The sequence below is a fragment of the Cetorhinus maximus genome, chromosome 6 (assembly GCF_964194155.1).
Source record: "Cetorhinus maximus chromosome 6, sCetMax3.hap1.1, whole genome shotgun sequence".
NCBI classification, from domain to species: Eukaryota; Metazoa; Chordata; class Chondrichthyes; order Lamniformes; family Cetorhinidae; genus Cetorhinus; species Cetorhinus maximus.
Genome location: NC_135884.1, coordinates 33850360 through 33874684, shown reverse-complemented (window position 1 = coordinate 33874684; position 24325 = coordinate 33850360). Strand labels below are relative to the sequence as shown.

The following is a 24325-nucleotide window of genomic DNA, read 5'->3' as shown; positions in this document are numbered from 1 at the left end:
TTCTGTTTTTGTTTTGTTTTGGATTTCCAGCATCCGCAGTAGCTTTTAGCTTTTTGTTTTTATCTTCAATCCTTCCAACCCATCTCACCATTCATGTTTGTCTCATGGGACCTGGGCAACATCGGCAAGGCCAGCATTGTGGGCTGCTGCATTATTGAACTACTACAGTCCATATTCTGTGCTATTTGTGAGGCAACTGCAACTGCTACTTCCATGCCGTCTGCTTCCCTTGTCCTTCTAGCTGGTAGAGCTTGCAGGGGTAGAGGGTGCTGATCAAGGAGCCTTGGTGACCTGCTGCACTGCATCTTGCACATCGTGCACACTGCTGCCACTGTGCACAGGTGGTGCAGACTGAATGTTGAGGATGCTGGATGGGATGTCAACCAAGTGGGCTGCTTTGTCCTGCATGGTGTCCACCTTCCTGAATGTTCTTGGAGCTGCACTCATCCAGGCAACTGGAGACTATTCCATCTCACTCCTCACTTGTGCTATGCACATGGTGATCAGGTTTGAGGTAGTCACGAGGTTAGTTATTAGCCACAGAATTAGCAACCTGCGACTTGCTCTTTCATCATATGTGCTCACAATCCATCTGTATGTCTTTATGCAGGAGAAGGTGGCCCAAACAGGAGAGAGAGAGAGAAAATGGGAGTGGGGGTGTTGCCTGAGCTCAGGTCCTTTACGCAATTTGAACAGCAGGCTGTCAAGCTGACAGGGGAGGACAAAGACCATGCCTCTGCCGACATCAAAGTTGGTGTCCCCTAAACATCTAGTGAGGAAGCATGCATCATCTAGACAACCTCAGAAAATCAGGGGGATTGATGAGTGCCAAGTTGGAGCCAGCTGAGGCAGTCAATCATTTTCTCCTCTCTCCATTCTAGGTGCCAGCAAGAAGAGGGGAGGCTAGCCCCCGCACCTGGAGTCAGCCCCAGTCTGCAGGAGACCTTGGAAGAGGCTGACGGCGACTTCTCACCTGTACAGCCATCACAGCATTTACCTGAACCCTCCACCAGGCTGGAGAGACACACCTCGGTGGCTCATAGATCTAGTTTAGGCTCGGACTCACACTCTGGTGGTCACTGTGCAGAAATGTGTCCACTGCAGGAGGAGGCAGTGACAGCCAAGGTGTCTGGCACCTGGAGGATTGCTGGAGAAGAGGTCTCACTAAGTCTGAGTCAGATGACAAGCCTCTGGAAGGAGCCATGGAGAGAATGTTGAAATATCAACAAGACACAGGAGAACATCAGGCAGAAGTGTCAGAGGCCCTCAACAGAGTGGCATGCGAGGCAGAGGTGTCTGTCCGCATGCTCTCTGATGTAGTAGCTCCAACATGCGAGTGCATTGAAGTCTCTATGGGGAAGATGGCGGACGCCATAGAGAACCTGCTGGAGATGCACTCAGACCAGCACTCCATCGCTTTAGCTACGGAGGAAGCTTTTTCAGTGGCTGCACAAGAGGGGGATGGGGCATCTCTACTTCCCTCCACATACCCCTTCCCCTCAAGGAGTCAGGGAGGTGCTCTGAGGTACCCAAAGGGAGGAGGAATGTCAGGTGAATACCCCGGGGGCATCCACCCAGGAATCTCCAAGGGTGTCCAGGTATTCCCAATCCCCTCTGCCTGTGACCTCATCAGCTCTAGCTGCTCAGGCCTAGGAGGGTGCCCCTTGAGCAGGAGACCCAAAGCAGGCTGGAACCCTTCAGGCCTCGGCCCTCCGGATAATGCCACCAAAGTCATCACAGAGAACAGGGCATGGAGTCAGCAGGCTGCCTCCACCTCTGCTGAGATGTCGGGGAAGCATCCGATGTAGCAGTAGAGTAAGGAAAATTAAAAAGTATGGAATTAACCCTGGTGGCAAGGGTGTTCGATCATTGTAAATAGTTTCTGCACTCCCAAGTAAATGTTTTGTCGCACTGTTTGGAAGTCTCTTTGATTCATTCTTGCTGCTAGTAGTTCTAATGTTCATGTGGACTCTGCTCCTTCCAGCGGGGGACCAAGGATGAACCTTCTTCCCCCTAATACATGACTGTTCATGGAAACATCGCTCTTAAACAACGGTGATGACTGCCATGTGAAAGGCCTCCCACCCACATGATTCCGCTTGCGTCCACTGCCCTCTATGGACAGACCGTGTCACAATGAAAAGACTGACCGCATGAGCCTTTGTCGGGCAGGTCCATTCCCCCGGGAGGATGGAGGATGCAGTCACAATTTGGCTGCCATTCACCGCATGTCCCTTGTAGGCACCCCCCTCCCTCTCTTCCCCCACTCTTTCCCTAACACTGCCTGGAGCCGACAGCCAATGACTCAGAATGAATGGCAGCTCTACCTTGCTGGATCTCATTGTCCTGAGAACCCACTGGGCCAGACCTGCTACCACATGTCCTTCACCAAATAGTGAGGGACAACAAATGAGAAAGCTCTCATACATTCTCCACATGTTTATTATGGTTTCCCTTTAGTTGCCCATTTGTGCTGACCTTCAGGTCCACCCACCTGAGCAGACCATCCCCCCACTTCAATGTTTTGCAGTAGGACATTGAGGGCATTGCCTTGATCTGGAGCTGGCCCTGCCTCAGGATGACGTGTGTTTCATTCCAAACTGTCTCACCCATGTTTTAGCCTCCCCTGTCACCTACCAACTTCCCCTAATCACCGTCGACCACCCCGCCACCCCCCCACATGTCACTTCCACTCTCCCCTCATTAACCCTTGAGTCTCCCCCCATCACCCTGGACTCTATCACTGTTAATTTGGACATGCCTTCCCTCCACACTTAGCCCACCCCAGTCACCGTTTCTAAGCCCACCCTGATCCTCCCCACTCTGCAATCCGTGTCACCATCCTTGTCCCCCTCAATGAGCCCCTCCCAACATGAGAACTATACCCGCCATACCAAGACCCTGACCCTCCCATCCTACCATGTCCCACTTCCCTTTCTTACAGTCACCGTCCTCTCATATCACCAGCACCCCCAGTTCTTCCCCCAGGATTCCAATGTTGACTCCACTGACCCCTCCCTCTGAAGCATTCTGGCCCCACCCCATGTCTCCTCCCTGCCCCCCGTCCCCTTCATGCCTTACTTCCTCCAATCCCCTTTATGCCTTCCTTCCTCCTGCCCTTCATGCCTTCCTTCCCCCCCTCCCCTTCATGCCTTCTTTCCCTGCCCCCCCCCATCCTCTCCTTCCCCCCTCTTCTTCCCTGGACCCCCCCACACCCCAACCTTTGTGTCTTGCAACTACCACGCCCCCATTTTGTATCTTGCATCCACCAACCCCTCCTTCATTTCCTCCAGACCTTCTCCCCTCGTGTCTGCCACGTGTACCATACCTGCAGCCAGCTCCAGTGGTGCAGCTAGTTTGATTCCAATTCCAACTCCACAATTCTCTCTCGTCAGGTGCACACTACAAATGCCCAGTGGGGTTACAGAATGGTATTAAATTCCCACTATCGGGGTGGAAGATTTGATGCGGGTGCACGATTACAGTCTGTTGGGGTTTTAATGAGCGTGCATGAGATGCAAGATGGGACTCCGCTGAGCATCAGCAAGAGACCAGACCCACCCTGAACATCGGGAGGGGACAGTTCCGACCTGGTTTCCTGATGTCGGAAAACCAATTTTTTGCTCCCTGACACATCTTCCGCCCCTGCCCAGCACAAATCCCACTGATGGCAGGAGAGGAAGATTCCATACCCAGTAATCCTCTCAAATATCAAGCAAGCTGATCCCTTGTCCTCACACAACCAAGGCCAATTGTCCCCAAACCCCAGTCCTAACAAAACATTTGGTATGCATAACCTAGCCAGGATCAACATGTTTGTTTCTATTCCCAAGTGATCTACTCAGGAACCCCAAATAACATAATTAGGAAGGAGTACTGATATTTATAAGAACATTAGAAAAAGGAGCAAGAGTAGGCCATAGGGCCCTATGAGTCTGCTCTGCCATCCATAAGGTCTTGACTGATCTGATCTTGGCATCATCTCCACCTTCCTACCTGTTCCCCATATCTCTTGACTTCCCTACAGTTCTAGAATCTGCCCATCTCAGCCTTGAATATCTTCAATGACTCAGCCTCCACAGCTCTCTGGGGTAGAGAAATCCAGAGATTCACAACCCTCTGAGAGAAGAAATTCTTCCTCATCTCCACCTTAAATGCGTGATCTCTTATTTTGAAACTATCCCTCCAGTTCTAGATCACCCCACAAGGGGAAATATCCTCTCAGCATCTACCCTGCCAAGCTGCCTCAGAATCTCTTATCTTTCCATAAGATCACCTCTCATTCTTCTAAACTCCAGTGAGTATTAGCCCAACCTGCTCAACATTTCCTCATAATATAACCCCTTCATCCAGGAATCAACCCAATGAACCTTTTCTTAACTGCCCTAATGGAAGTGTATCATTCTTTAAATGAGGAGACCAAAACTGTACATAATACTCAAGTGTGATCTCACCAATGCTCCTTAATGTTGTAGCAAGACTTCCCTACTTTTTTTTAACCCATCCCCTTTGTAAAAAGGCCAACATTCCATTTGCTTTCCTAATTACTTGCTGTACCTGCATGGTAACTTTTTGTGTTTCGTGCATGAGGACACCCAGCACTGCAGCATTCTGTAGTCTTTCTCCATTTAAATAACATTTTTCTTTTCTATTCTTCCTACCAAAGTGGATGACCTCACATATTTCTACATTTATATACCATCCTCCACATTTTTGCCCAGTCACTTAACCTACTACTTAACCTTTGCAGACTCTTTATGCCCTCTTCGCAACTTGCTTTCCCACCTATCTTTGTATCATTAACATATTTAGTTCCAATACAATTGGCCCTTTGATCCAAGTCATTAATATAGATTGCAAACAGTTGAGGCACCAGCACTGACCCCTCTGGACAGCCCCAACCTCCCAAAGGACTGAACCAGCTTTGGCAAACCTCTGCACCAAGGAGGCCTAACCAATGATCCCCCTAAGCGATACCCCTCATAACAAGGAAAACACATGGACCACTGGATATGCCATCACTGACCATTGCTTGTAACTGCTGCTCTACAACAAACACAAAAGCAAATTTCAGCCCACTAATATTGACCAACCTTTGGAAGCAAAGAGCATCATTTAAACCCCACCCTGCAGCTACAGACTCCCCAGCTGCTAACACATTCCACTCATATAAACTAGTGTGATGCAACCACAAGTTTGAGAAAAGGATCGCCAGATTAGCTGCTCCTGTATAAACACAAAATTATGCCTTTCCACCATTCACCTAAAAAATTCCACTTAACCCAATATAACTAATATCATTATTTCCAGATAAAGTACTACCTCCAGAATCTTGTAACAACTTGGAACTTTTCTTCCAACCCCAACAGCCTCAGACAGATGTATCTCCAGCCTGTGTAGAATTCTTACCTCCATGACAAAGGACCAGACAGGAAACCTTGGAATGAGATAAAGGCATATCTTTAAAGGATAAAAATGGCAATGCATACGGAGTCAAACCTTAAACTTACTTTTACAATGAATAAAGAAGGCAACTTGGCATCAGAAAAAGGACGCAGAGAGTAGGCATAAATGGGTCTTTTTCAGGTTGGCAAGATGTAACGAGTGGCATGCCACAGGGATCAGTGCTGGGACCTCAACGGTTTACAATTTATATAAATGACTTGGATGAAGGGGTTGAAGGGATGGCTGCCAAATTTGCTGATGACACAAAGATAGGTAGGAAAGTAAGTTGTGAAGAGGTCATCAGAAGGCTACAAACAGATATAGATAGGGTAGGCAAAGATCTGGAAGATGGAGTATGATGGAAAATGTGACATTGTCCATTTTGGCAGGAAGAATTAAAGAGAAGCATAGCATCTAAATGATGAGAGATTGCAGAGCTTTGAGGTGAAGAGGGATCTGGGTATCCTAGTGCATGAATCACAAAAGGCTAGTATGCAAGTAATTAGGAAAGCTAATAGAATGTTATCATTTATTGTGAGGGGAATTGAATACAAAAGTAGGGAGGTTATGCTTCAGTTGTACAGGGCACTGGTGGACCACATTTGGAGTACTGTACAGTATTGTCACCTTGTTTAAGGAAGGATGTAAATGCGTTGGAAACAATTCAGAGAAGGTTTACCAGACTAATACCTGGAATGGGTAAGTTGTCTTATGAGGAAAGGTTGGACAGACTAGGCTTGTATCCGCTGGAGTTTAGAAGAGTAAGAGGCAACTTGATTGAAATATATAAGATCCTGAAGGGTCTTGACAGGATGGATGTGGAGAGGATGCTTCTTCTTTTGGAAGAATCTAGAACTAGGGGGTCACTGTTTAAAACTAAGGGGTCACCCATTTAAAACAGAGATGAGGTGAAATTTTTTTACTCAAAGGGTCATGAGTCTTTAGAACTCTCTTCCTGAAAAGGTGGTGGAAGCAGAGTCTTTGAATATTTATAAGGCAGAGGTGGATAGATTCTTGGTAAGCAAGAGGGTGATAGGTTATCGGTGGCAGGTGGAATGCAGATTTCAGGTTACTATCAGATCAGCCATGATATTAAATTGCGGAGTAGGCTCAAGGGGTTAAATGGCCTACTCCTCCTTGTTCGTACATTCGTATTTCATTGATATTTAAAAAGATTGAATTTCTGTGGAGTTCTCCTGATCATCAGTTATGACTATGACAGAAGATATACACACAAGAGTACATTAGAATATTTAGTGTAGGATGTATAATTAAGTGTATATTCACACAAATTCTATGAGGCCATTGAATATTTAGGTATAAATGCACATCTGATCATCCCCAAACAATGCAGGCACCTGATGCAGCGATAGATTCCTTTTCTCATCACCATACATAAAGTTTGTGGAGTGATTTCATGAACAATGCATTTGAATATAATCTCATAGGATGTGAGTATTATATACCTAAATATACAATGATTGGTAGAAATTTCTGTATGAATGTATGTTTAATCATACAATGGCTTTTTAAAATATGTAAATTACTTTGTGTATAATAACTTCATAAAATATGAACCCAATAAAAATGTTTTTAAAAATAATTGGACATATGTTTCATTCAATTCAATAGTATTTTCTAAATTTTTGAGGTGAATTCTCTTTATTTGTTTTAAATGTCAGACTTTAACTTGCAAGAATTAAGATTGTGGCATACAATATCTGTGGCAGCATTATTGGTCTGAAGTGACACACACAAAGGGTGGAATCTAATCCAGGCGATGGGGGTACTGCCCCGCCACTTACAGTGCGGGCGAGAGTCCTGTATTGCCTCCTTTGGGAAAGACCTGCCATATTAAGCGTCTTCACCAGGATCAAGGACCCTGGAGACAGAAATCCCACACTCTGAGAGCTGCTGACCACCCGGAGGCCAGCAGCTCCGCATTGACGTCAGCACCAAAGGGGAACTGCTGGTAGCTGCCGGCAGTGGATCCACCAGAGGCCCAGGGTCAGTGAGGAACCCAGGCCACAAGTGAGTCCTGTGGGAGGGCATTGCTGGTGAGTGGGGTTGGGGGATCAGAAGAAAGGACAAGGGTGTGGCTCTTGGCAGGCCCCCCTTCCTAGTGCCAGGTCTCTCCACCAGTCACTGAGTGCCTTTGAATGAGAAATGATGGAAACCGCACACCGCACACCCCTCCCTGGGAGCCCACAGGCAAACTTGACAGGGTTTGCTTTTTGAGCTTCCTGTGTAGCATCTGCCCCGCCTGTACTGTTTGAATACCAGTGGCGGCAGGATGAGGCCCTTAAGTGGGCATTAATTGCTCACTAAAGGGCCTCAACTGGTGTTAGGGTGGGAAGGCCATCCATGAGCATTCCTGCTGCTGACTTAATCGGGGAAGAGGCAGGTTGTCAGCAGGATCACCACCCAGCACCCTTCCTGCCCAATTAAATGTCCCCCCACCTCTCAACTTGCCTTGGGAAGGCATTAAATTCTGCTCAAAATGTGAGAATGATGCAAAGATTATTCATCCTAAGATTTTGGTTTTCCCTACTTTTGGGGGAGTTGTGATCACTACTTGCCACTTTGTTACATTCCCAATCTCAGTTATGCCATTACGGCAATGCTGTGTATTGTGAACAGAAAAGCATAACCCATTGCTCCACCACACCACATAACTCAAATACATATCGATTAATTCATTACTTTCAGTTGGCAATAGGCACTTAAGGTAATGTACTTTTCATGTGTTGAAATTTATGTTTGTGGGATCTGGATGTGCCCATGTTGACTCCTGTGTTACTCTATGCTACAATGGTTTACCCTACTGTACACAAAGTACTGTATTGACTTTGAGGGGTGTGGGGAAAGTGGATTATCTCAATGCCCCACAGTTTTGCCAAATCACATTCTGAGGTTGTGAAAAGTGCTAAATAAATGCTGTAGTGAGACACCTCTGAGTGCCATCTGCTGTACTGAAAGAAATTAAACAGTTTTGCACTTTATGTAATATCAAATTAACAGTATTGCACTTTATGTAATATCAAATTTTAACTGTTGTGTATTTTGCTTTTACAAATTTTATGAATAAAGTACATTTTTAAGCAAAAAATTGCTTTCAATTTGTTTGACCAGGCCTGAGCTGGAGGATGAGCGGAATGCACTGATACTGCAGTCTGCATCCAATAAGAAACAGTTGAAGGAAATTGAAGATAAAATTCTTGAGACCCTTGAGGGCTCTGAAGGAAACATCCTGGAAGATGAAAGCGCCATTAAAATCCTGGATTCTGCCAAAATTATGTCTAATGAGATTAGCAAGAAACAGCAGGTAAGAATCTGACAAAGAAGTGTACGTTTAAGAGTTCTCAATAGCTATATTTAGTGCCTATTTTTGAAAGTCACTTTAACTTGGATTTTTGTTTAAGAAACCTGTTTCATGTGAATTTTGTGTCTTCCTCCATTGCATTATGGGTTACTGAGTGGGCTATTTAACAGCTGCTTAGAGTTGGAGTGAGGAGAAAAATATAGGAACAGAACAAATTTACAATGCAGAAGGAGGCTATTTGGCCCATCTTGCCTGTGCCAGCCAAGAAAGAGCTATCTAGCCTAGTCCCACTTTACAGCTCTTGTTGAGAGCCCTGTGGAATAAAGCACTTCAAGTGCATATGCAAGCACTTTTATGAGGGTTTCCACTTTTACAACTTTCAGGCAGTGAGTTCCAGACTCCCACCATCCTCCGGGCAAAAAGATTTTTTTCTCAAATCGCCTGGCATCCTTCTGCCAATTACTTTAAATCAATGCCCCCTGGTTATTGATCTCTCTGCTAACAGAAATAGGTACTTCCTATTCACACTATCGAGTCCCTTCATAATTTTACACATTTCAATTAAATCTCCCTTCAGCCTCCTCTGTCCCAAAGAAAACAACTCTAGCCTATCCACTCTTTCCTCAGTGCCAAAATTCTCCATTCTTGGCAACATCCTCATAAATAACCTCTGTGCTCTCTTCAGTGTGATTGCATCCTTCCTGTAATGCAGTGACCAGAGCAGTATGGAGCACTCTAGCTCTGGCCTAACTACTGTTTATACAGTTCCGGCATAACTTCCCTCCTCTTATATTCTACGCCTCATCTAATAAAGGAAAGTATCCTGTATGCCTTCTTAACAACCTTATCTACCTGTCCTGCGATCTTTAGAGCTCTATGGACAAGCTCTCCAAAGTGCCTCGGTTCTCTTACACTTCTCAGTATCCTAAAACTTATTGTGTACTCCCTTGCCTTGTTAGCTTTCTCCAAATCCATCACCTCACTTTTCCCCAGATTGAATTCCATTTGCCACTTTTATGCCCACCTGCCCAGTCTATTGGTAACTTTCTGCAGTCCATAGCTTTCTTCCTCACTATAAACCACATGACCAATTTTATCATCTGCAAATTTCTTAATCACACCCATTACATTTAAGTCTAAGTCAAGTTGAAAAGCAAGGGCAAAAATACCTGGAAAAACTCAGCAGGTCTGGCAGCATCTGTGGAGAGGAGCACAGTTAATGTTTCGAGTCCATATGACTCTTCAACAGAACTAAGGAAAAGTAGAAAAGGGGTGAAATATAAGCTGGTTTAGGGGGAGGGGGGGGTGGAGGGGACAAGAAGAGCTGGATAGAGGGCCAGTGATAGGTGGAGATAACCAAAAGATGTCACAGACAAAAGGACAAAGAGGTGTTGAAGGTGGTGATATTATCTAAAGGAATGTGCTAATTAAGGGTAGAAAACAGGACGAGCAAGGTACAGATAGCCCTAGTGGGGGTGGGGTGGGGTGAAGGAATCGAAAAAGGCTAAAAGGTAGAGATAAAACAATGGATGGAAATACATTTAAAAATAATGGAAATAGGTGGGAAAAGAAAAATCTATATAAATTATTGGAAAAAACAAAAAGGAGGGGGAAAATCGGAAAGGGGGTGGGGATGGAGGAGAGAGTTCATGATCTAAAATTGTTGAACTCAATATTCAGTCCGGAAGGCTGTAAAGTGCCTAGTCGGAAGATGAGGTGCTGTTCCTCCAGTTTGCGTTGAGCTTCACTGGAACAATGCACCAAGCCAAGGACGGACATGTAGGCATGAGAGCAGGGTGGAGTGTTGAAATGGCAAGCGACAGGGAGGTCTGCGTAATGCTTGCGGACAGACCGAAGGTGTTCTGCAAAGCGGTCACCCAGTCTGCGTTTGGTCTCTCCAATGTAGAGGAAACCGCATTGGGAGCAACGAATGCAGTAGACTAAGTTGAAGGAAGTGCAAGTGAAATGCTGCTTCACTTGAAATGAGTGTTTGGGCCCTTGGACGGTGAGGAGAAGGGAAGTAAAGGGGCAGGTGTTGCATCTTCTGTGGTTGCATGGGAAGGTGCCATGGGAGGGGGTTGAGGTGTAGGGGGTGATGGAGGAGTGGACCAGGGTGTCACGGAGGGAACGATCCCTACGGAATGCCGCCAGGGTGGGGTGAAGGGAAGATGTGTTTGGTGGTGGCATCGTGTTGGAGTTGGCGGAAATGGCGGAGGATGATCCTTTGAATGCGGAGGCTGGTGGGGTGATAAGTGAGGACAAGGGGGATCCTATCATGTTTCTGGGAGGGAGAAGAAGGTGTGAGGGCGGATGCACGGGAGATGGGCCGGACTCGGTTGAAGGCCCTGTCAATCACCGTGGGTGGAAAACCTCGGTTAAGGAAGAAGGAGGACATGTCAGAGGAACTGTTTCTGAAAGTGGCATCATCAGAACAGATGCAACGGAGGCGAAGGAACTGAGAGAATGGGATGGAGTCCTTACAGGAAGCGGGGTGTGAGGAGCTGTAGTCGAGGTAGCTGTGGGAGTCGGTGGGCTTGTAATGGATATTGGTGGACAGTCTATCACCAGAAATTGAGACAGAGAGGTCAAGGAAGGGAAGTGTCAGAGATGGACCATGTGAAAATGATGGAGGGGTGGAAATTGGAAGCAAAATTAATAAATTTTTCCAGGTCGAGACAAGAGCATGAAGCAGCACCGTAAAGTAGGGGTCATCAACAGTGATATCAACCGGCATTTGCTGAGTAGTAACCTGCTCACTGATGCTCAGTTTGGGTTTCACCAGGGCACTCAGCTCCTGACCTCATTACAGCCTTAGTCCAAACATGGACAAAAGAGCTGAACTCCAGAGATGAGTTGAGAGTGACTGCCATTGACATCAAGGCCACATTTTACCGAGTGTGGCATCAAGGAGGCCTAGCAAAACTGGAGTCACAGGGAAAAATCTCCACTGATTAGAGTCATACCTAGCACAAAGAAAGATTGGTGTGGTTGTTGAAGGTCAATCACCGCAGTCCCAGGACACTCTGCAGCAGTTCCTTAGTGTAGTGTCCTAGGCCCAACTATCTTTAGCTGCTTCTCTAATGACCTTCCCTCCATCATAAGGTCAGGAGTGGGGTTGTTGGCTGAAGATTGCACAATGGTCAGCACATTCGCAATACCTCAGATACTGAAGCAGAGGCCATACCCAGTTGCAGGAGTGGCAAGTAACACCTGCACCAAAGGCAATGACCATCTCCAATAGAGAGAATTCAAACATCTCCCCTTGACATTCAGTGGCTTTACCATCGCTGAATCCCCCACTATCAACATCCTGGGGGTTACCATTGTGCAGAAATTGTACTGGAGTAGCCATATAAATACTGTGGCTATAAGAGCAGGTCAGAGGCTGGGAATTCTGAGCATAATAATTCACCTCCTGATTTCCCCAAAACCTGTCCACCATCTACAAGGCGCAAGTCAGGAGTATGATGGAATACTCTCCACTTGCCTGGATGAGTACATGTCCAACAGCACTCAAGAAGCTCAACGCTATCCAGGACAGAGCATCCCACTTGATTGGCACATCATTGAACACCTCCACCACCAATGCACAGAGGCAGCAGTGTGTACCATCTACAAGTTGCACTGCAACAACTCACCATGGCTTCTTCAACAGCACCTTTCAAACTTGCGACCTGTATCGCCTAGAAAGACAAGGGCAGCAGGTGCATAGGTACACCACCACCTGCAAGTTCCCCTCCAAGCCACACGCCATCCTTACTTGGAAACACATCACTGTTCCTTCACTGTCGCTGGGTCAAAATCCTGAAACTCCTTCCCTAACAGCACTGTGGGTGTACCTACATCACATAGATTGCAGCGGTTCAGGAAAGCAGCTCACCACCACCTTCTCAAGGGCAATTAGGGATGGGCCATACAAATACTGGCCTAGCCAGTGACATCCACATCCCATGAAAGAATTTTTTAAAATAAATTAGGTCACCCCTCAACCTTCTAAACTCTGTGGAATAAAACTCAGGTTTATATAAATGTCCTCATAAATTAACTTTTTTAGCTACTGTAATATCCTGGAAAATCTGCTTTGTGCTCAATCCAAGACCAATGTATCCTTCCTGAGATGTGGTACCCAGAACTAAACACTGTATCCCAGATGATGTCTGACCAAAGCTCTGTCCAAATGAAGCATAACTTGCTCCCTTTTGTCTTCCAATCCTTTTGAGATAAAGGCTAACATTTTATTAGCCTTCTTGATTACTCTTTGTGCCTGTACTCTGAGTGATTGTGCACCTCGACACCCAAATCCCTTTGATCCTTCAAAGTTTCTGATCTTCCACCATATAAAAAAAATTGTCTTTCTTCGATCCAAAGTTAATTACCTCACACTTTCCTACATTAAACACTATTGCTGTATTTTGCCCACTCACTTGATCTGTCTATGTAACTTTCTGCTCCCATCTTACTGTTCCTCCTAACTTAGCGTCTTCACAAAACTTGGACATATATCTTGTATTCCTTCATCCATGTCATTGATATATACGGTGAAAAACAGACCCCAGGACAGGTCACTGAGGAACAGCACTTGTCACATTCCAATTATCACTGCTCTCTGTCTCTTACATCCCAACCACTTATCAGTGCATTTCCTAGGGTTACCTCCTGTTTCATGCACTCTTAAATTTTGCTGATAGCCTCTTATGCAGAACTTTTTGGAAAATATCTATGAAAGCCCTTAAGGCAGCACCCATAGACACTCTCTGTCCGATTTGTCAGTGAACTCCCCAAAAGTTTAGCTCCTTTAGTCAAGCATGACCCACTCTTTACAAATCCGTGTTGACTCCCTCGATTAGCTCATGTTTGTTTAAATGATCACTCATTATGATGCTGATGATAGATTCTAGTAACTTCCCCGCAACTGATACTAAACGGTTAGGTCTATAGTTTTCTGGATTCTCCCAACCTCGTGTCTTAAGTAATTGTAATGTTTCTGATTTTTCCCATCCAGGGCACAATTTCCAAATCTTGAGAACTTTGGAAAATTATGACTAACACATTTGCAATTTTCCCATCTGTTTATTTAAAACTCTAGTGTGAAAAACACCAGGGCCAGAATTTGATGTCCCGTGGGCAGGCGCGTGCCCGACCTCCACAAAATAGTGTAAGATGATGTCAGGCGTCTTGACATCATGGCGCATTCGCGAGATATCTCGCTCGGTGGGCACGCATGGCAGTTGGAAGCACGCCTGCTGACAATTAAGCGCGTAATTAAACCCATTAAAGAGGTAACTGAAAGCGATTTTTCATGGCCTGTGTATTTTTACGGTTGGCAGATGGGCCAATTGGCCAGGTGGCTTTTACATTTTTGCTCAAACCTCAGTCCAGGGCGGGTTGAAATCTTCATGGGGAAATAAAATAGAAAGATATCTAGGGACTTTTTTTCATGAGGTATGCTTTCAGGTGCTTGATTGTGCAGCATGGACATATTTTGCAGCATTTTTGTTGTTTCATTTACTCTGTGGAGGTCTGCAGCTCTGAAGCAGCTGTCTGCTTTCAGGGAGCTCACTGGAAGTGCTCACAAGCACCCGCAGTTACTTCGGCACCAGCCCTCTTCCCATCCCCACCGGCAGTGCTGAGCCTTTCTCAGCTAACGGCCAGCCAGTGAGAAATCGTGGTCGGGTTGATCACGGTCGGGTGCCTGTTTACCCTCTGCTCCCGGGCCTGCCGATTGCGCGTGCCTGACGAGCAAAAAATTCAGGCCCAGGTCCTGGAGATCTACCTTAAGTACCACTAATTGCTTCATTAATGTTTTTTCACGATATCATAGTTTGATACAGTGCAGTAAGAGGCCATTTAGCCTATTTTGCCCATTCAGGCTTTTTGGTAGAGCTATCCAATTAGATCTATACTTCTGCTGTTTTCCTATAGCCCCCCAACATGTTTTACTTTAAGTATTTATCCAGTTCCCTTTAGAAAGTTGCTACTGAACCTGCTTCCACCACAATTTAAGTCACTGCATTCCAGATCAGAACAACTTGCTGTATAAAAAATGTTTCCTCATGTTGCCCTTCTTTCAAAACTGTTCATGATTTTGTAGACTTTTATCAAATCTTGGATTCCCTTGTACCATTGATATTTTGTTCTCTTCCTCTATTGTGCATTTGGATACAAATATTTATTTATCTAGTCAACCATTTCCTTATTATTCAATATAGTCTCACCTGCATCTATCTTTAATAGGTCTACATTCTTTGGGAATGGGCCCACATTTTTTTTCTTAATATATTTGTAAACATTTTATTAGCTCTCTTATAGGTATTTTTATTCTACTGCCTTGTTGCACCTGATATTTTATTTGTATCGCTTTGTTGTTTTTATAGCTCTCCCAGTCTGCTGGATTCCCATTTTTCATTGCAATTGTGTAAACCCTTTATTTTAACTTAATATTGCCTTCTACCTTACTTATTGACTATAGTTGCACAACCTGCCTTTTTAGGGGTATTCAATAATTTTGTATCATACCAAATATTTCTTTGAATGCTTCCCACTGTTTGCCTGTAAGTTTACCCATTAATAGCTGAGCCCAAAACAAGAACTCTTTTATCGGTACATCGGTGACTGTTTTGGTGCCACTTCATGCTCTTGTCTGGACCTGGAAATTTTTTAATCAATTTTGCTTCCAATTCCCACCCCTCTATCACCTTCACATGGTCCTCTCCAACATTTCCCTTCCCTTCCTTGACCTCTCTGTCTCCATTTCTGGTGATAGACTGTCCACCAATGTTCATTACAAGCCCATGGACTCCCACAGCTACCTCGATTACAGCTCCTCACACCCTGCTTCCTGTAAGGACCCCATCCCATTCTCTCAGTTCCTTTGCCTCCGTCGCATCTGTTCTGATGATGCCACTTTCCAAAACGGCGCTTCTGGCATGCCTTCCTTCTTCCTTAACCGAGGTTTCCCCGCCCCACCACTGTGGTTGACAGGGCACTCAGCCGTGACTGACCCATCTCCCGCGCCTTTGCCCTCACACCTTCCCCTCCCTCCCAGAACCACAATAGGGTCCCCCTTGTCCTCATTTTTCACCCCACCAGCCTCTGCATTCAAAGAATCATCCTCCACCATTTCCGCCAACTCCAGCATGATGCCACCACCAAACACATCTTCCCCTCGCACCCCATGTCAGCGTTCCATAGGGTCCGTTCCCTCCGGGACACCCTGGTCCACTCCTCCATCGCCCCCAACATCTCATCCCCTTCCCACAGTACCTTCCCATGCAATAGAAGAAGGTGCAACACCTGCCCCTTTATCTCCTCCCCCCTCACCGTCCAAGGGCCCAAAGACTCCTTTCAGGTGAAGCAGTGCTTCACTTGTACCTCCTCCAATTTGGTCTACTGCATCCGCTGCTCCCAATGTGGTCTCCTCTACATCGGGGAGACCAAACACAGACTGGGTGACCGCTTTGTGGAACACCTACAGTCTGTCTGCAAGCATGACCCAGACCTTCCTGTCGCTTGCCATTTCAACACACCATCCTGCTCTCACGCCAGCATGTCCGTCCTTGGCCTGCTGCAATGTTCCAGTGAAGTCCAAAGCAAGCTGGAGGAACAGCGCCTCATCTTCAATTTGGCACCTTACAGGCTCCTGGACTTAACATTGAGTTCAACAACTTCAGACCATGAAGTTCTCTCCTCCATCCTCACCCCCTTTTTCTCTCCTTCTACATTCGTTTTTATTTTTTATCCACTTATTTTATTTTTATTCATTTATCTGTCGTTTTATCCCCTTTTTTATCCCATTTTCTATCCTTTTTTCCCCACCACCGCCCCCTCCCCCCACCCCATCTCCTACAGGGCCATTTGCCACTTGTTCCATATTGTTCTTTCACACATTGCTACCCTTATTCTGCTATTATCACATTCTGCTTTCTTACCTTTACACCACTATTAGCACCTTTTTTAGCACTAACATTTTTATCATTAACTTTTTTATCATTAACAATCCCTTTGTCCTTTAGTTCATGACATCTTTGTCAATCCCCCCTTTGTCCCCACCTATTGCTGGCCTTCTATCCAGCTCCAACTGCCCCACCCCCCTTAAACAGTATAAATTTCATCACATTTCCGTTTCTCTTCAGCTCTAAAGAAGTCGTAAGGACTCGAAACATTAACTTTGTCTTCCTCTCTCCACAGATGCTGTCAGACCTGCTGAGTTTTTCCAACATTTTCTGTTTTTGTTTCAGATTCCCAGCATCTGCAGTATTTTGCTTTTATAACAGCTCAGCGCAGTTGACTGTGGCCTATTTATTTCTCATCTGTTTGAAGTTTGACTTACTTAAATTTAAAATCTTGATTTTCTGAATCTTGCTTTTCCCTTTAAATCTAATATCAAATGCAGGGTATCTTTTACAGTCAGATTGTTAACTAATTCTGCTATGTTACTCATCATTAAGTGTGCACTTTTGTCCCACAAGAAGGCATGAGTGATATCTACTGGTACAGATACTACCAGAATCTTCAGCTGCTCTATACCTTTTGTTCACTTCATATTAATTATTTATTGTCTGTTTCAGATTGCTGAAAAGACTGAACTGAAGATTGCGGAATCTCGAGAAGGATACAGGCCAATTGCTAAGCATTCTGCTATCCTTTTCTTCAGCATTGCAGACCTGGCCAACATTGACCCAATGTACCAGTACTCCCTGAGTTGGTTTGTCATGCTGTATGTCCATTCTATCCATGACAGGTAGGAATATTGGAACTGTAGGAAAATTCTATCATTTTAACTATGTTTAAAAGGATCACAATTATTTGAAGGGTTGGGAGCCCACTCTCCTGACCACAAGTGGTGCGCAGCCTAGGCATAGACGATAGAGGAGAGGGCAGGGAAGGGGTTGGGTTGGAAGGAAACAGGGATATCTCAAGAGTAATAAATGTTTTAGAATCTTGCAATCAATAGAGTTGGATAAATTAATATTGCATCCAGCGGGCAAGTGTAATGATCAAGTGGACTGCTTTGTCCTGGGTAGTGTTGGGCTTTTTAACTGTTGTTGTGATGATGTTTGACATGAATATAGTTAGATCGTTGGCTCTAAGAGCTTGTGTCTATTCCCTAAACCTGTTATAAAATAGATGAGAGATAGGTGATAGATAATGAGGTCCAAGTTCACCCAACTGTCTGATTGTACATCTATATGAATATATGCAATACGTAGATAATCTAATGTTGTAGTACATCTTCAAGTAGTTGTGGCTATGATCTATGTACATATAGGATAGGAAATGATGGTAGTTTGTAGTCTACCAAGTGTGTAGTCATCCAAGTAAGACATGTTACCAAGAATTCTCCAAGATTTTACATGTGCTACATAGGGCTGGATTTTCATCTTAGAGGCGGGTAACTGGAGTCGGCAAATTTCCTGGCTTGGCACATCCACCTCGGAGGGGAAAAACTACCCCGAATGGTGCAATTTTTTGCTCTGAGGGTAGGATGTGGGATAGAGTCGGGCCTGCCGTCCCCTGACGCAGATCGGAGGTGGCCACAGGGCTGCCAAATGCCGAGGTGGTCTGGTTAAAATGCCTGTCCCAGTTCTCTTGGGCATCATGCCAGTTGTGTTGTTAAATATTAGGCCCTTTAATCCTCAACCCACACCCCCACCCTCACCCCATGCCCCCACTCACTCGCCATGCCCCATCCAGGCCAACTCATGCCAACCCATGCCCCTCCACCCAGCCTCAATGGCCCCCCATACCCTCCATGCCATCCCATGCCCATCCACTCATCCCCACTAGCCCCTCATATGCTTCATGCCAGCATATGCTCCACCACTCATCCCCATGTCCTCTTATAGCCCCTATACCAACAGTGCCAATTCATGCCAGCTCATGAGCCTCACCATCCCCATAATGGCCCCTTATCACCCCTATGCCAACTTAGTGCCAACCCATGACCCTCCATGCACCACTCTTTGCCTTTATACCCTCATGCCAACCCTCTTAGTATCCACCATGAGCAGACATCAGAAGCCATACTGAGATGAAATAAACCAAAGTTCCAAGTATCTATTACAGACTTCACTGTATAAAAAAACACCCTCAGTCATGAAAGCCCATTCAATACATTTAAATCCCCTCAAATCCTCTTAAAAAAAAACAAACATTTGTATTCATAACCCACATTAAAGACAGCTACTCCTTTAATAACTTCTTGGAGCTGTCAATTAAACTATGAACTTAACAGTCCCCCAGTGTGATAATGACAGGCTGTGAAAGCAGTCCAGCAGTAATTATGCTATGATGATCACCCTTAGGGTTATGTCAACAAACATCTATTGAAATTGCTAGAACCAATTTTTTTCACACTCTCAGACACAGGCTGAGAGTTCTTTTCAAAATTCAAAGGGCAGGGGAGTTAAATAACTTGACAGTTTGACAGTTCTGCATACCTTATCAGCCCTTCATGAGCATTTACATCGCCACCATAAAGTTGTGGAATGTACACTGCCATTATGGGAATGAAGATCAGATCTGCATTGAATTTAAATGGCCTAGCCAATTCATAATTTGCAACCATGTGCTTCAGCCCCACCTCTTTCCCCCTACCCTAAAAATGGGATCTACGGAACTGGGGCAGGACTTCCAGATCCTGGTCCAGCCATGAATTTTAAAGGTCCCTGGAGCCTCCCCAATTCCAAAGTCACAGGCAAATCAGATTGGGATAACGCATGAGAAGGGATACCAAAGGAGGAGTGAAAACAGAACACAGTCAGCGATTCAGGAAGGAAAGCACATCGGAAGAATTGGCAGATAGTGTCACACGCATCAAGGCCGGCACATTAAGTGGGAGAAGAACAGTACTTCAATTTAGTTTTAGGATGTGGAAAGCTTAGAAATTATCTTTAAAAGATTGGTAGGTAACAGTATAAAACTGCAAAGGAAAAGAAAAATATTGCAAGTCCTGGAGTTCTGAAACAAAAATGTTCTAGTTAGCATCTGTAAAGAGAAAAGACAAGTTATAAATTTGAGGTATAACCCCTCTGGGGTTCAAACTTTTTCTGTCTTTTTACTTTATTATGATAATGCAACACTATATATTAACAGTACTGAATATTCCAAAAGTGAAATAACCTGTGTATTGCCAAAAAGAAGCAAATTAAGATAAATTACTGATAAATTCTTCTGACCAGTGCATGATAAAGGTGAAAGGCATTAGGTAAAGGAAAATGCTCTTTTTTTAAAAAAAAATTCATTTTTCTAGCAATTTGAAGTGTTTTGATCCAAATTAAGGTATTCTAAAAATTTGATCCTTTTGTATTGTTATTGTTATAAGAAAATTGCCATTATCCATTCCATGAGCTAAGTGTGCTATTAAATCAAAACATTTGGACATCCATAAAGCAGAATTTAATTTAATAACAGATTTAACAATCTGCAGTCTTATGTTTTCCTCACTAGTAATAAGTCAAAAATCTTGGAGAAGCGGCTTCGTTATCTGAATGATCACTTCACGTACAACCTATACTCCAATGTTTGCCGATCTCTATTTGAGAAGGACAAGTTGCTCTTTTCCTTCCTGTTGTGCTGCAATCTACTCTTGTAAGTAACAGCTTTCACAAAATCCTCTCTCAAATTACTGTTAGTAATTTTGAACAAATGTATTTTATTGACTACAATAAAAAAAAATTATGTTACCCATGTAATTATGTAATAAACTATAATGCATATGTTTATGTGGCTGTTTACAATTTTAATATAACATGATTTCATAGAAAAATGTAAAAAAAAAGTTCCATATTGCATTTTAGTTGGAATCAATGAGTAGCTTAGACAAACAGCTGTGATTTCTCTGCTTACATCCAGAACTGGAAATAATCTTAAGGTTTGGTGGATCCTAATACTCTTGTGGTTATTGTACTTAAGGATAAATAGTTGTTTGATAGAAGTTCTAAATGTGGATGGACGAGGAAGAAGTCCTTATATGCAATATTAGGTCAAATGACCAAAAACTTGGTCAAAGAGGTAGGTTTTAAGAAGCATCTTAAAGGAGGAAAGACAGTGGGAGAATTGGAGAGGTTTGGGGAGGGAATTCCAGAGCTTAAGGCCCAGGCAGCTGAAGGCACAACCGCCAGTGGTGGAGTGATTAAATTAATTCGGAGGATTTGGAGGAGCGCAGAAATCTCAGAAGGTCGTAAAGATGGAGGGGGTAATGGAGATAGGGGCAAGGCCATGGAGCCATTTGAAGACTGGGATGAGAATTTTAAAGTCAAGGTGTTGCATAACCAGGAGCCAGTGTAGGTCAGTGAGCACAGGGGTGACGGGTGAACGGAATTTGGTGCGAATTAGGGCACGGCCAGCAGAGGGTAAAATGTGGGAGGCTGGCCAGGAGCACATTGGAATAGTGAAATCTGGAGGTAACAAAGGCATGGATGAGCGGGGCAGGCACGGAGTCCAGTGTTGTTACAAAGGTGAAAATAGATGGTCTTCATGAAGGTGCAACTATGTGGTTGAAAGCTCATCCCTGTTGCGCAAAGCCTTGTTCAGCCTCAGCATCAGTTGCCAGGGAGAAGGATGGTGTCGACAACTAGTGAAAGAATTTTATGGCACCAAAAATGGCTTCAGCTTACCCAATATTAGTTGGAAGAAATTTCTGCTCATCCAGTACTGGAGTGGAAGGGTCAAAAGAAGTGATGTTATGGTAGAGCTCATTGTCGTCAGTGTACCTGTGGAAACTGACTGTGGTACTTTCAGATGATGTTGCTGAGGGGCACCATGTAGTTGAGAAGTAGGAGGGATCCAAGAATGGATCCTTGGAACAAAGCAGAGTTAGCAGTGTGGGAGCGGAAAGAGAAGCATTTGCAGATGATTCTCTGGCCATGACTGGATAGATAAGAACAGAACCAGGTGACTACAATTCCATTCAGCTGGATGACAGTGGTGAACCGTTGGAGGAAGATGTGGTCAGCCGTGTCAAAGGCTGTACACAGAAGGTCAAGGAGGGATTGTTTCACTGCCTTGATAAATTAGGGGGGACTCTGTAATATATTCCAGAACATGTATCCTGAATGATTGTGGCTTGCTGTGCCCTGCACAGCTCTCTCATTCCAAAAAAGACTGGGTAAATTCCTGGGGATATGACCTAGCGTCAGGAATATAGTCACTCAAAGGTGCTCTCAGTGATGGTTGCAAGGTGCCTCAGAACTAAACGTGTAATATGCAACCTTCTCAGGCTCCTTTATCACCATTGTCATTACTCCTTATGCCCCAATTAGTATCCATCCTATATCATATAATCACATCACATCAGACCACATCAGACTAGTTTGGCAAATGGGAATGAAAACCCAAGCACAATGGAAGTGCATCCTTATGTAAATAAAAGCAAAACACTGAGGATGCTGGAAATCTAAAATAAAAACAGAAAATGCTGGAAAAACTCAGCAGGTCTGGCAGCATTTGTGGAGAGAGAAACAGAGTTAGCATTTCAAGCTCACATGACTCTTTTTCGGAACACCCTTTCTTGTTTGACTATAATCCGTGTAATTAGCGAAGTATGAAATAAGTATACATTCTGTTCTATTACAAGTAACTCAAAATGAGCACAAGTAATCCTATTTTTCCTACAACATGCTTTTACTGGGTGATTTAATATGCCCTAATTTTTACTATTTTATTCCTTTTTGGTGCAGCCCAAGGGTTGGTTTTGTGAATGTTGGTTGGCTGCTCCTATGTTACAAAAGATTCAGGAGACTGATGTGGCCCTCCTCCCTTGGAAGCTTGGGTATGGGAGGAAGCTGCTGCTCAATGCACCTTTGCACCTATGCTGAGCAGCTGGTATTGCCTCCTCTCTACCAGATGCATGGTACATTGAGAGAGAAGGCCGGATGCCATGCATGTAGTACTGTCCAATGAAAGGGCAGTTTCATACTTCAGTTGTCACAATTCTAATGGACCCTGAATTGTACCCTTGCTGATCAGTCAACTGACAGCTTTAATGATGGCTAACAGTTCCTGAAATCCTTGCCTGCATCCCAGCCCTCATCGTCTCAAAGCCAGTGTAACGGGTGCTGTCTAATCTGTCTCTGATTGCCACCAGGATAGCAATTTGTTATTCTGTGAAGGTGGAGTATCCAACTGGTCTCAGGCTGTTTCTATTATAAAGAATATAAAAGAATGTTATAAAGGATAAAACATAAAGATGTAATGTTTTGCTGAATTGAACCACACCAAGCTGTATCAGTGAAGAGTGATCCTGGCTTCCCAAATCCATATTGACCTCCAGTGTTCTTCATTATGAACTGGAATTCATTAGAAAGTAAGCTGCAGCCTGAAATGATATCTACCATATATGCACGGTAGTCGAGTTTCTAAGGCTAAGCTTTTAGCCAAAAAGCAGAGAGTCGACTTTTACATGATTGGAGAGCTTGGAATCCACCCTCTCCCATCGTCTCACTATTGCAGAGTTGCCAGGTTGGAGACTGTTACTGCCAACCCCGCCACCAAAAGTAGTACAAAAGGAGCCAAAAGCATTTTTATTATTCAATTCCTTTTATAAATAAATAGCAATCTCCATGGAGACGGACATTAATTCCTGTACATTAAATACATCAAATTTATCAAATTCATCAAAAACAAAAGACATAGATACAAATTTATACAATTTCACTCAGTTTCTTCACAGTAAAGAAAAAATACTACTTAGCAGCAAAGCATACACTGAATGTGTATGTGTATGAAAATCCCTAAAAATCACCCTTCTCCTCATCTTCAGAATGAAATAATGTCTCGCAATCTGCTTCTTGAATGGCATCATCATATGGATCATCAACATGGTTCATGTTAATATTTAGTGGTAATGCTTAGTTCTGGTTGAGATTGTTGTTGTGAAGGTAAGGTAACTAAAATACTTTAAAGATTGCTCGAACACCGAAAAGAAAATGGCAATTCAGAAGGTTTTTTTTTATTCGTTCATGAGATGTGGGCGTCGCTGGCTTGGCCAGCATTTATTGCCCTTGGCATTTTAAGAGTCAACCACATTGCTGTGGGTATGGAGTCACATGTAGACCAGAACAGGTAAAAGTGGCAGATTTCCTTCCCTAAAGGGCATTAGTGAACCAGATGGGTTTTTGCGACAATCAACAATGGTTTTGTCATCATCATTAGACTTTTAATTCTAGATTTTTATTGGATTAAAATTTCACCATCTGCCATGGTGGGATTTGAACCCTGGTCCCCAGAGCATTACCCTAGGTCTCTGGAATACTAGTCCAGTGATAATACCACTATGCCACCGCCTCTCCTGTTGTCCATGTTTGTTTACGAGGGTCAGAATAGAAGATGTGGGGGGGGGTCATAAAAAAGCAGGTGGGCTTACTTAGCTGGATATCTGGAGATGGGATGTCTACACTGCTTGCAAAGAAGTGCAGTCCAGAGAGATATTTTGTTTTGAGAGTTAGAGCTAGACAAGGCTACATGTTCTGGAGATGGGTGGAGCTTAAGCAGGTTCTCTGGTTTCAATTTACCTGTGTTTTTTCTGGGAGAGGGGGTTGGTTGCAGTTTGGAACTCAT

At 44.2% G+C, this 24325-nt stretch overlaps 1 protein-coding gene across 1 annotated transcript in view; it reads left to right on the top strand.

Annotated features, from left to right (window-relative positions):
* dnah12 (dynein, axonemal, heavy chain 12) overlaps positions 1-24325 on the top strand; it is a 349430-nt gene that overhangs the window by 283882 nt on the left and 41223 nt on the right. Inside the window, exons 57-59 of the mRNA XM_078543543.1 lie at positions 8578-8770; positions 17335-17507; positions 20216-20356. Of these exons, the coding sequence (XP_078399669.1) occupies positions 8578-8770; positions 17335-17507; positions 20216-20356 (507 nt within the window). The remainder of the gene's footprint in view (positions 1-8577; positions 8771-17334; positions 17508-20215; positions 20357-24325) is intronic.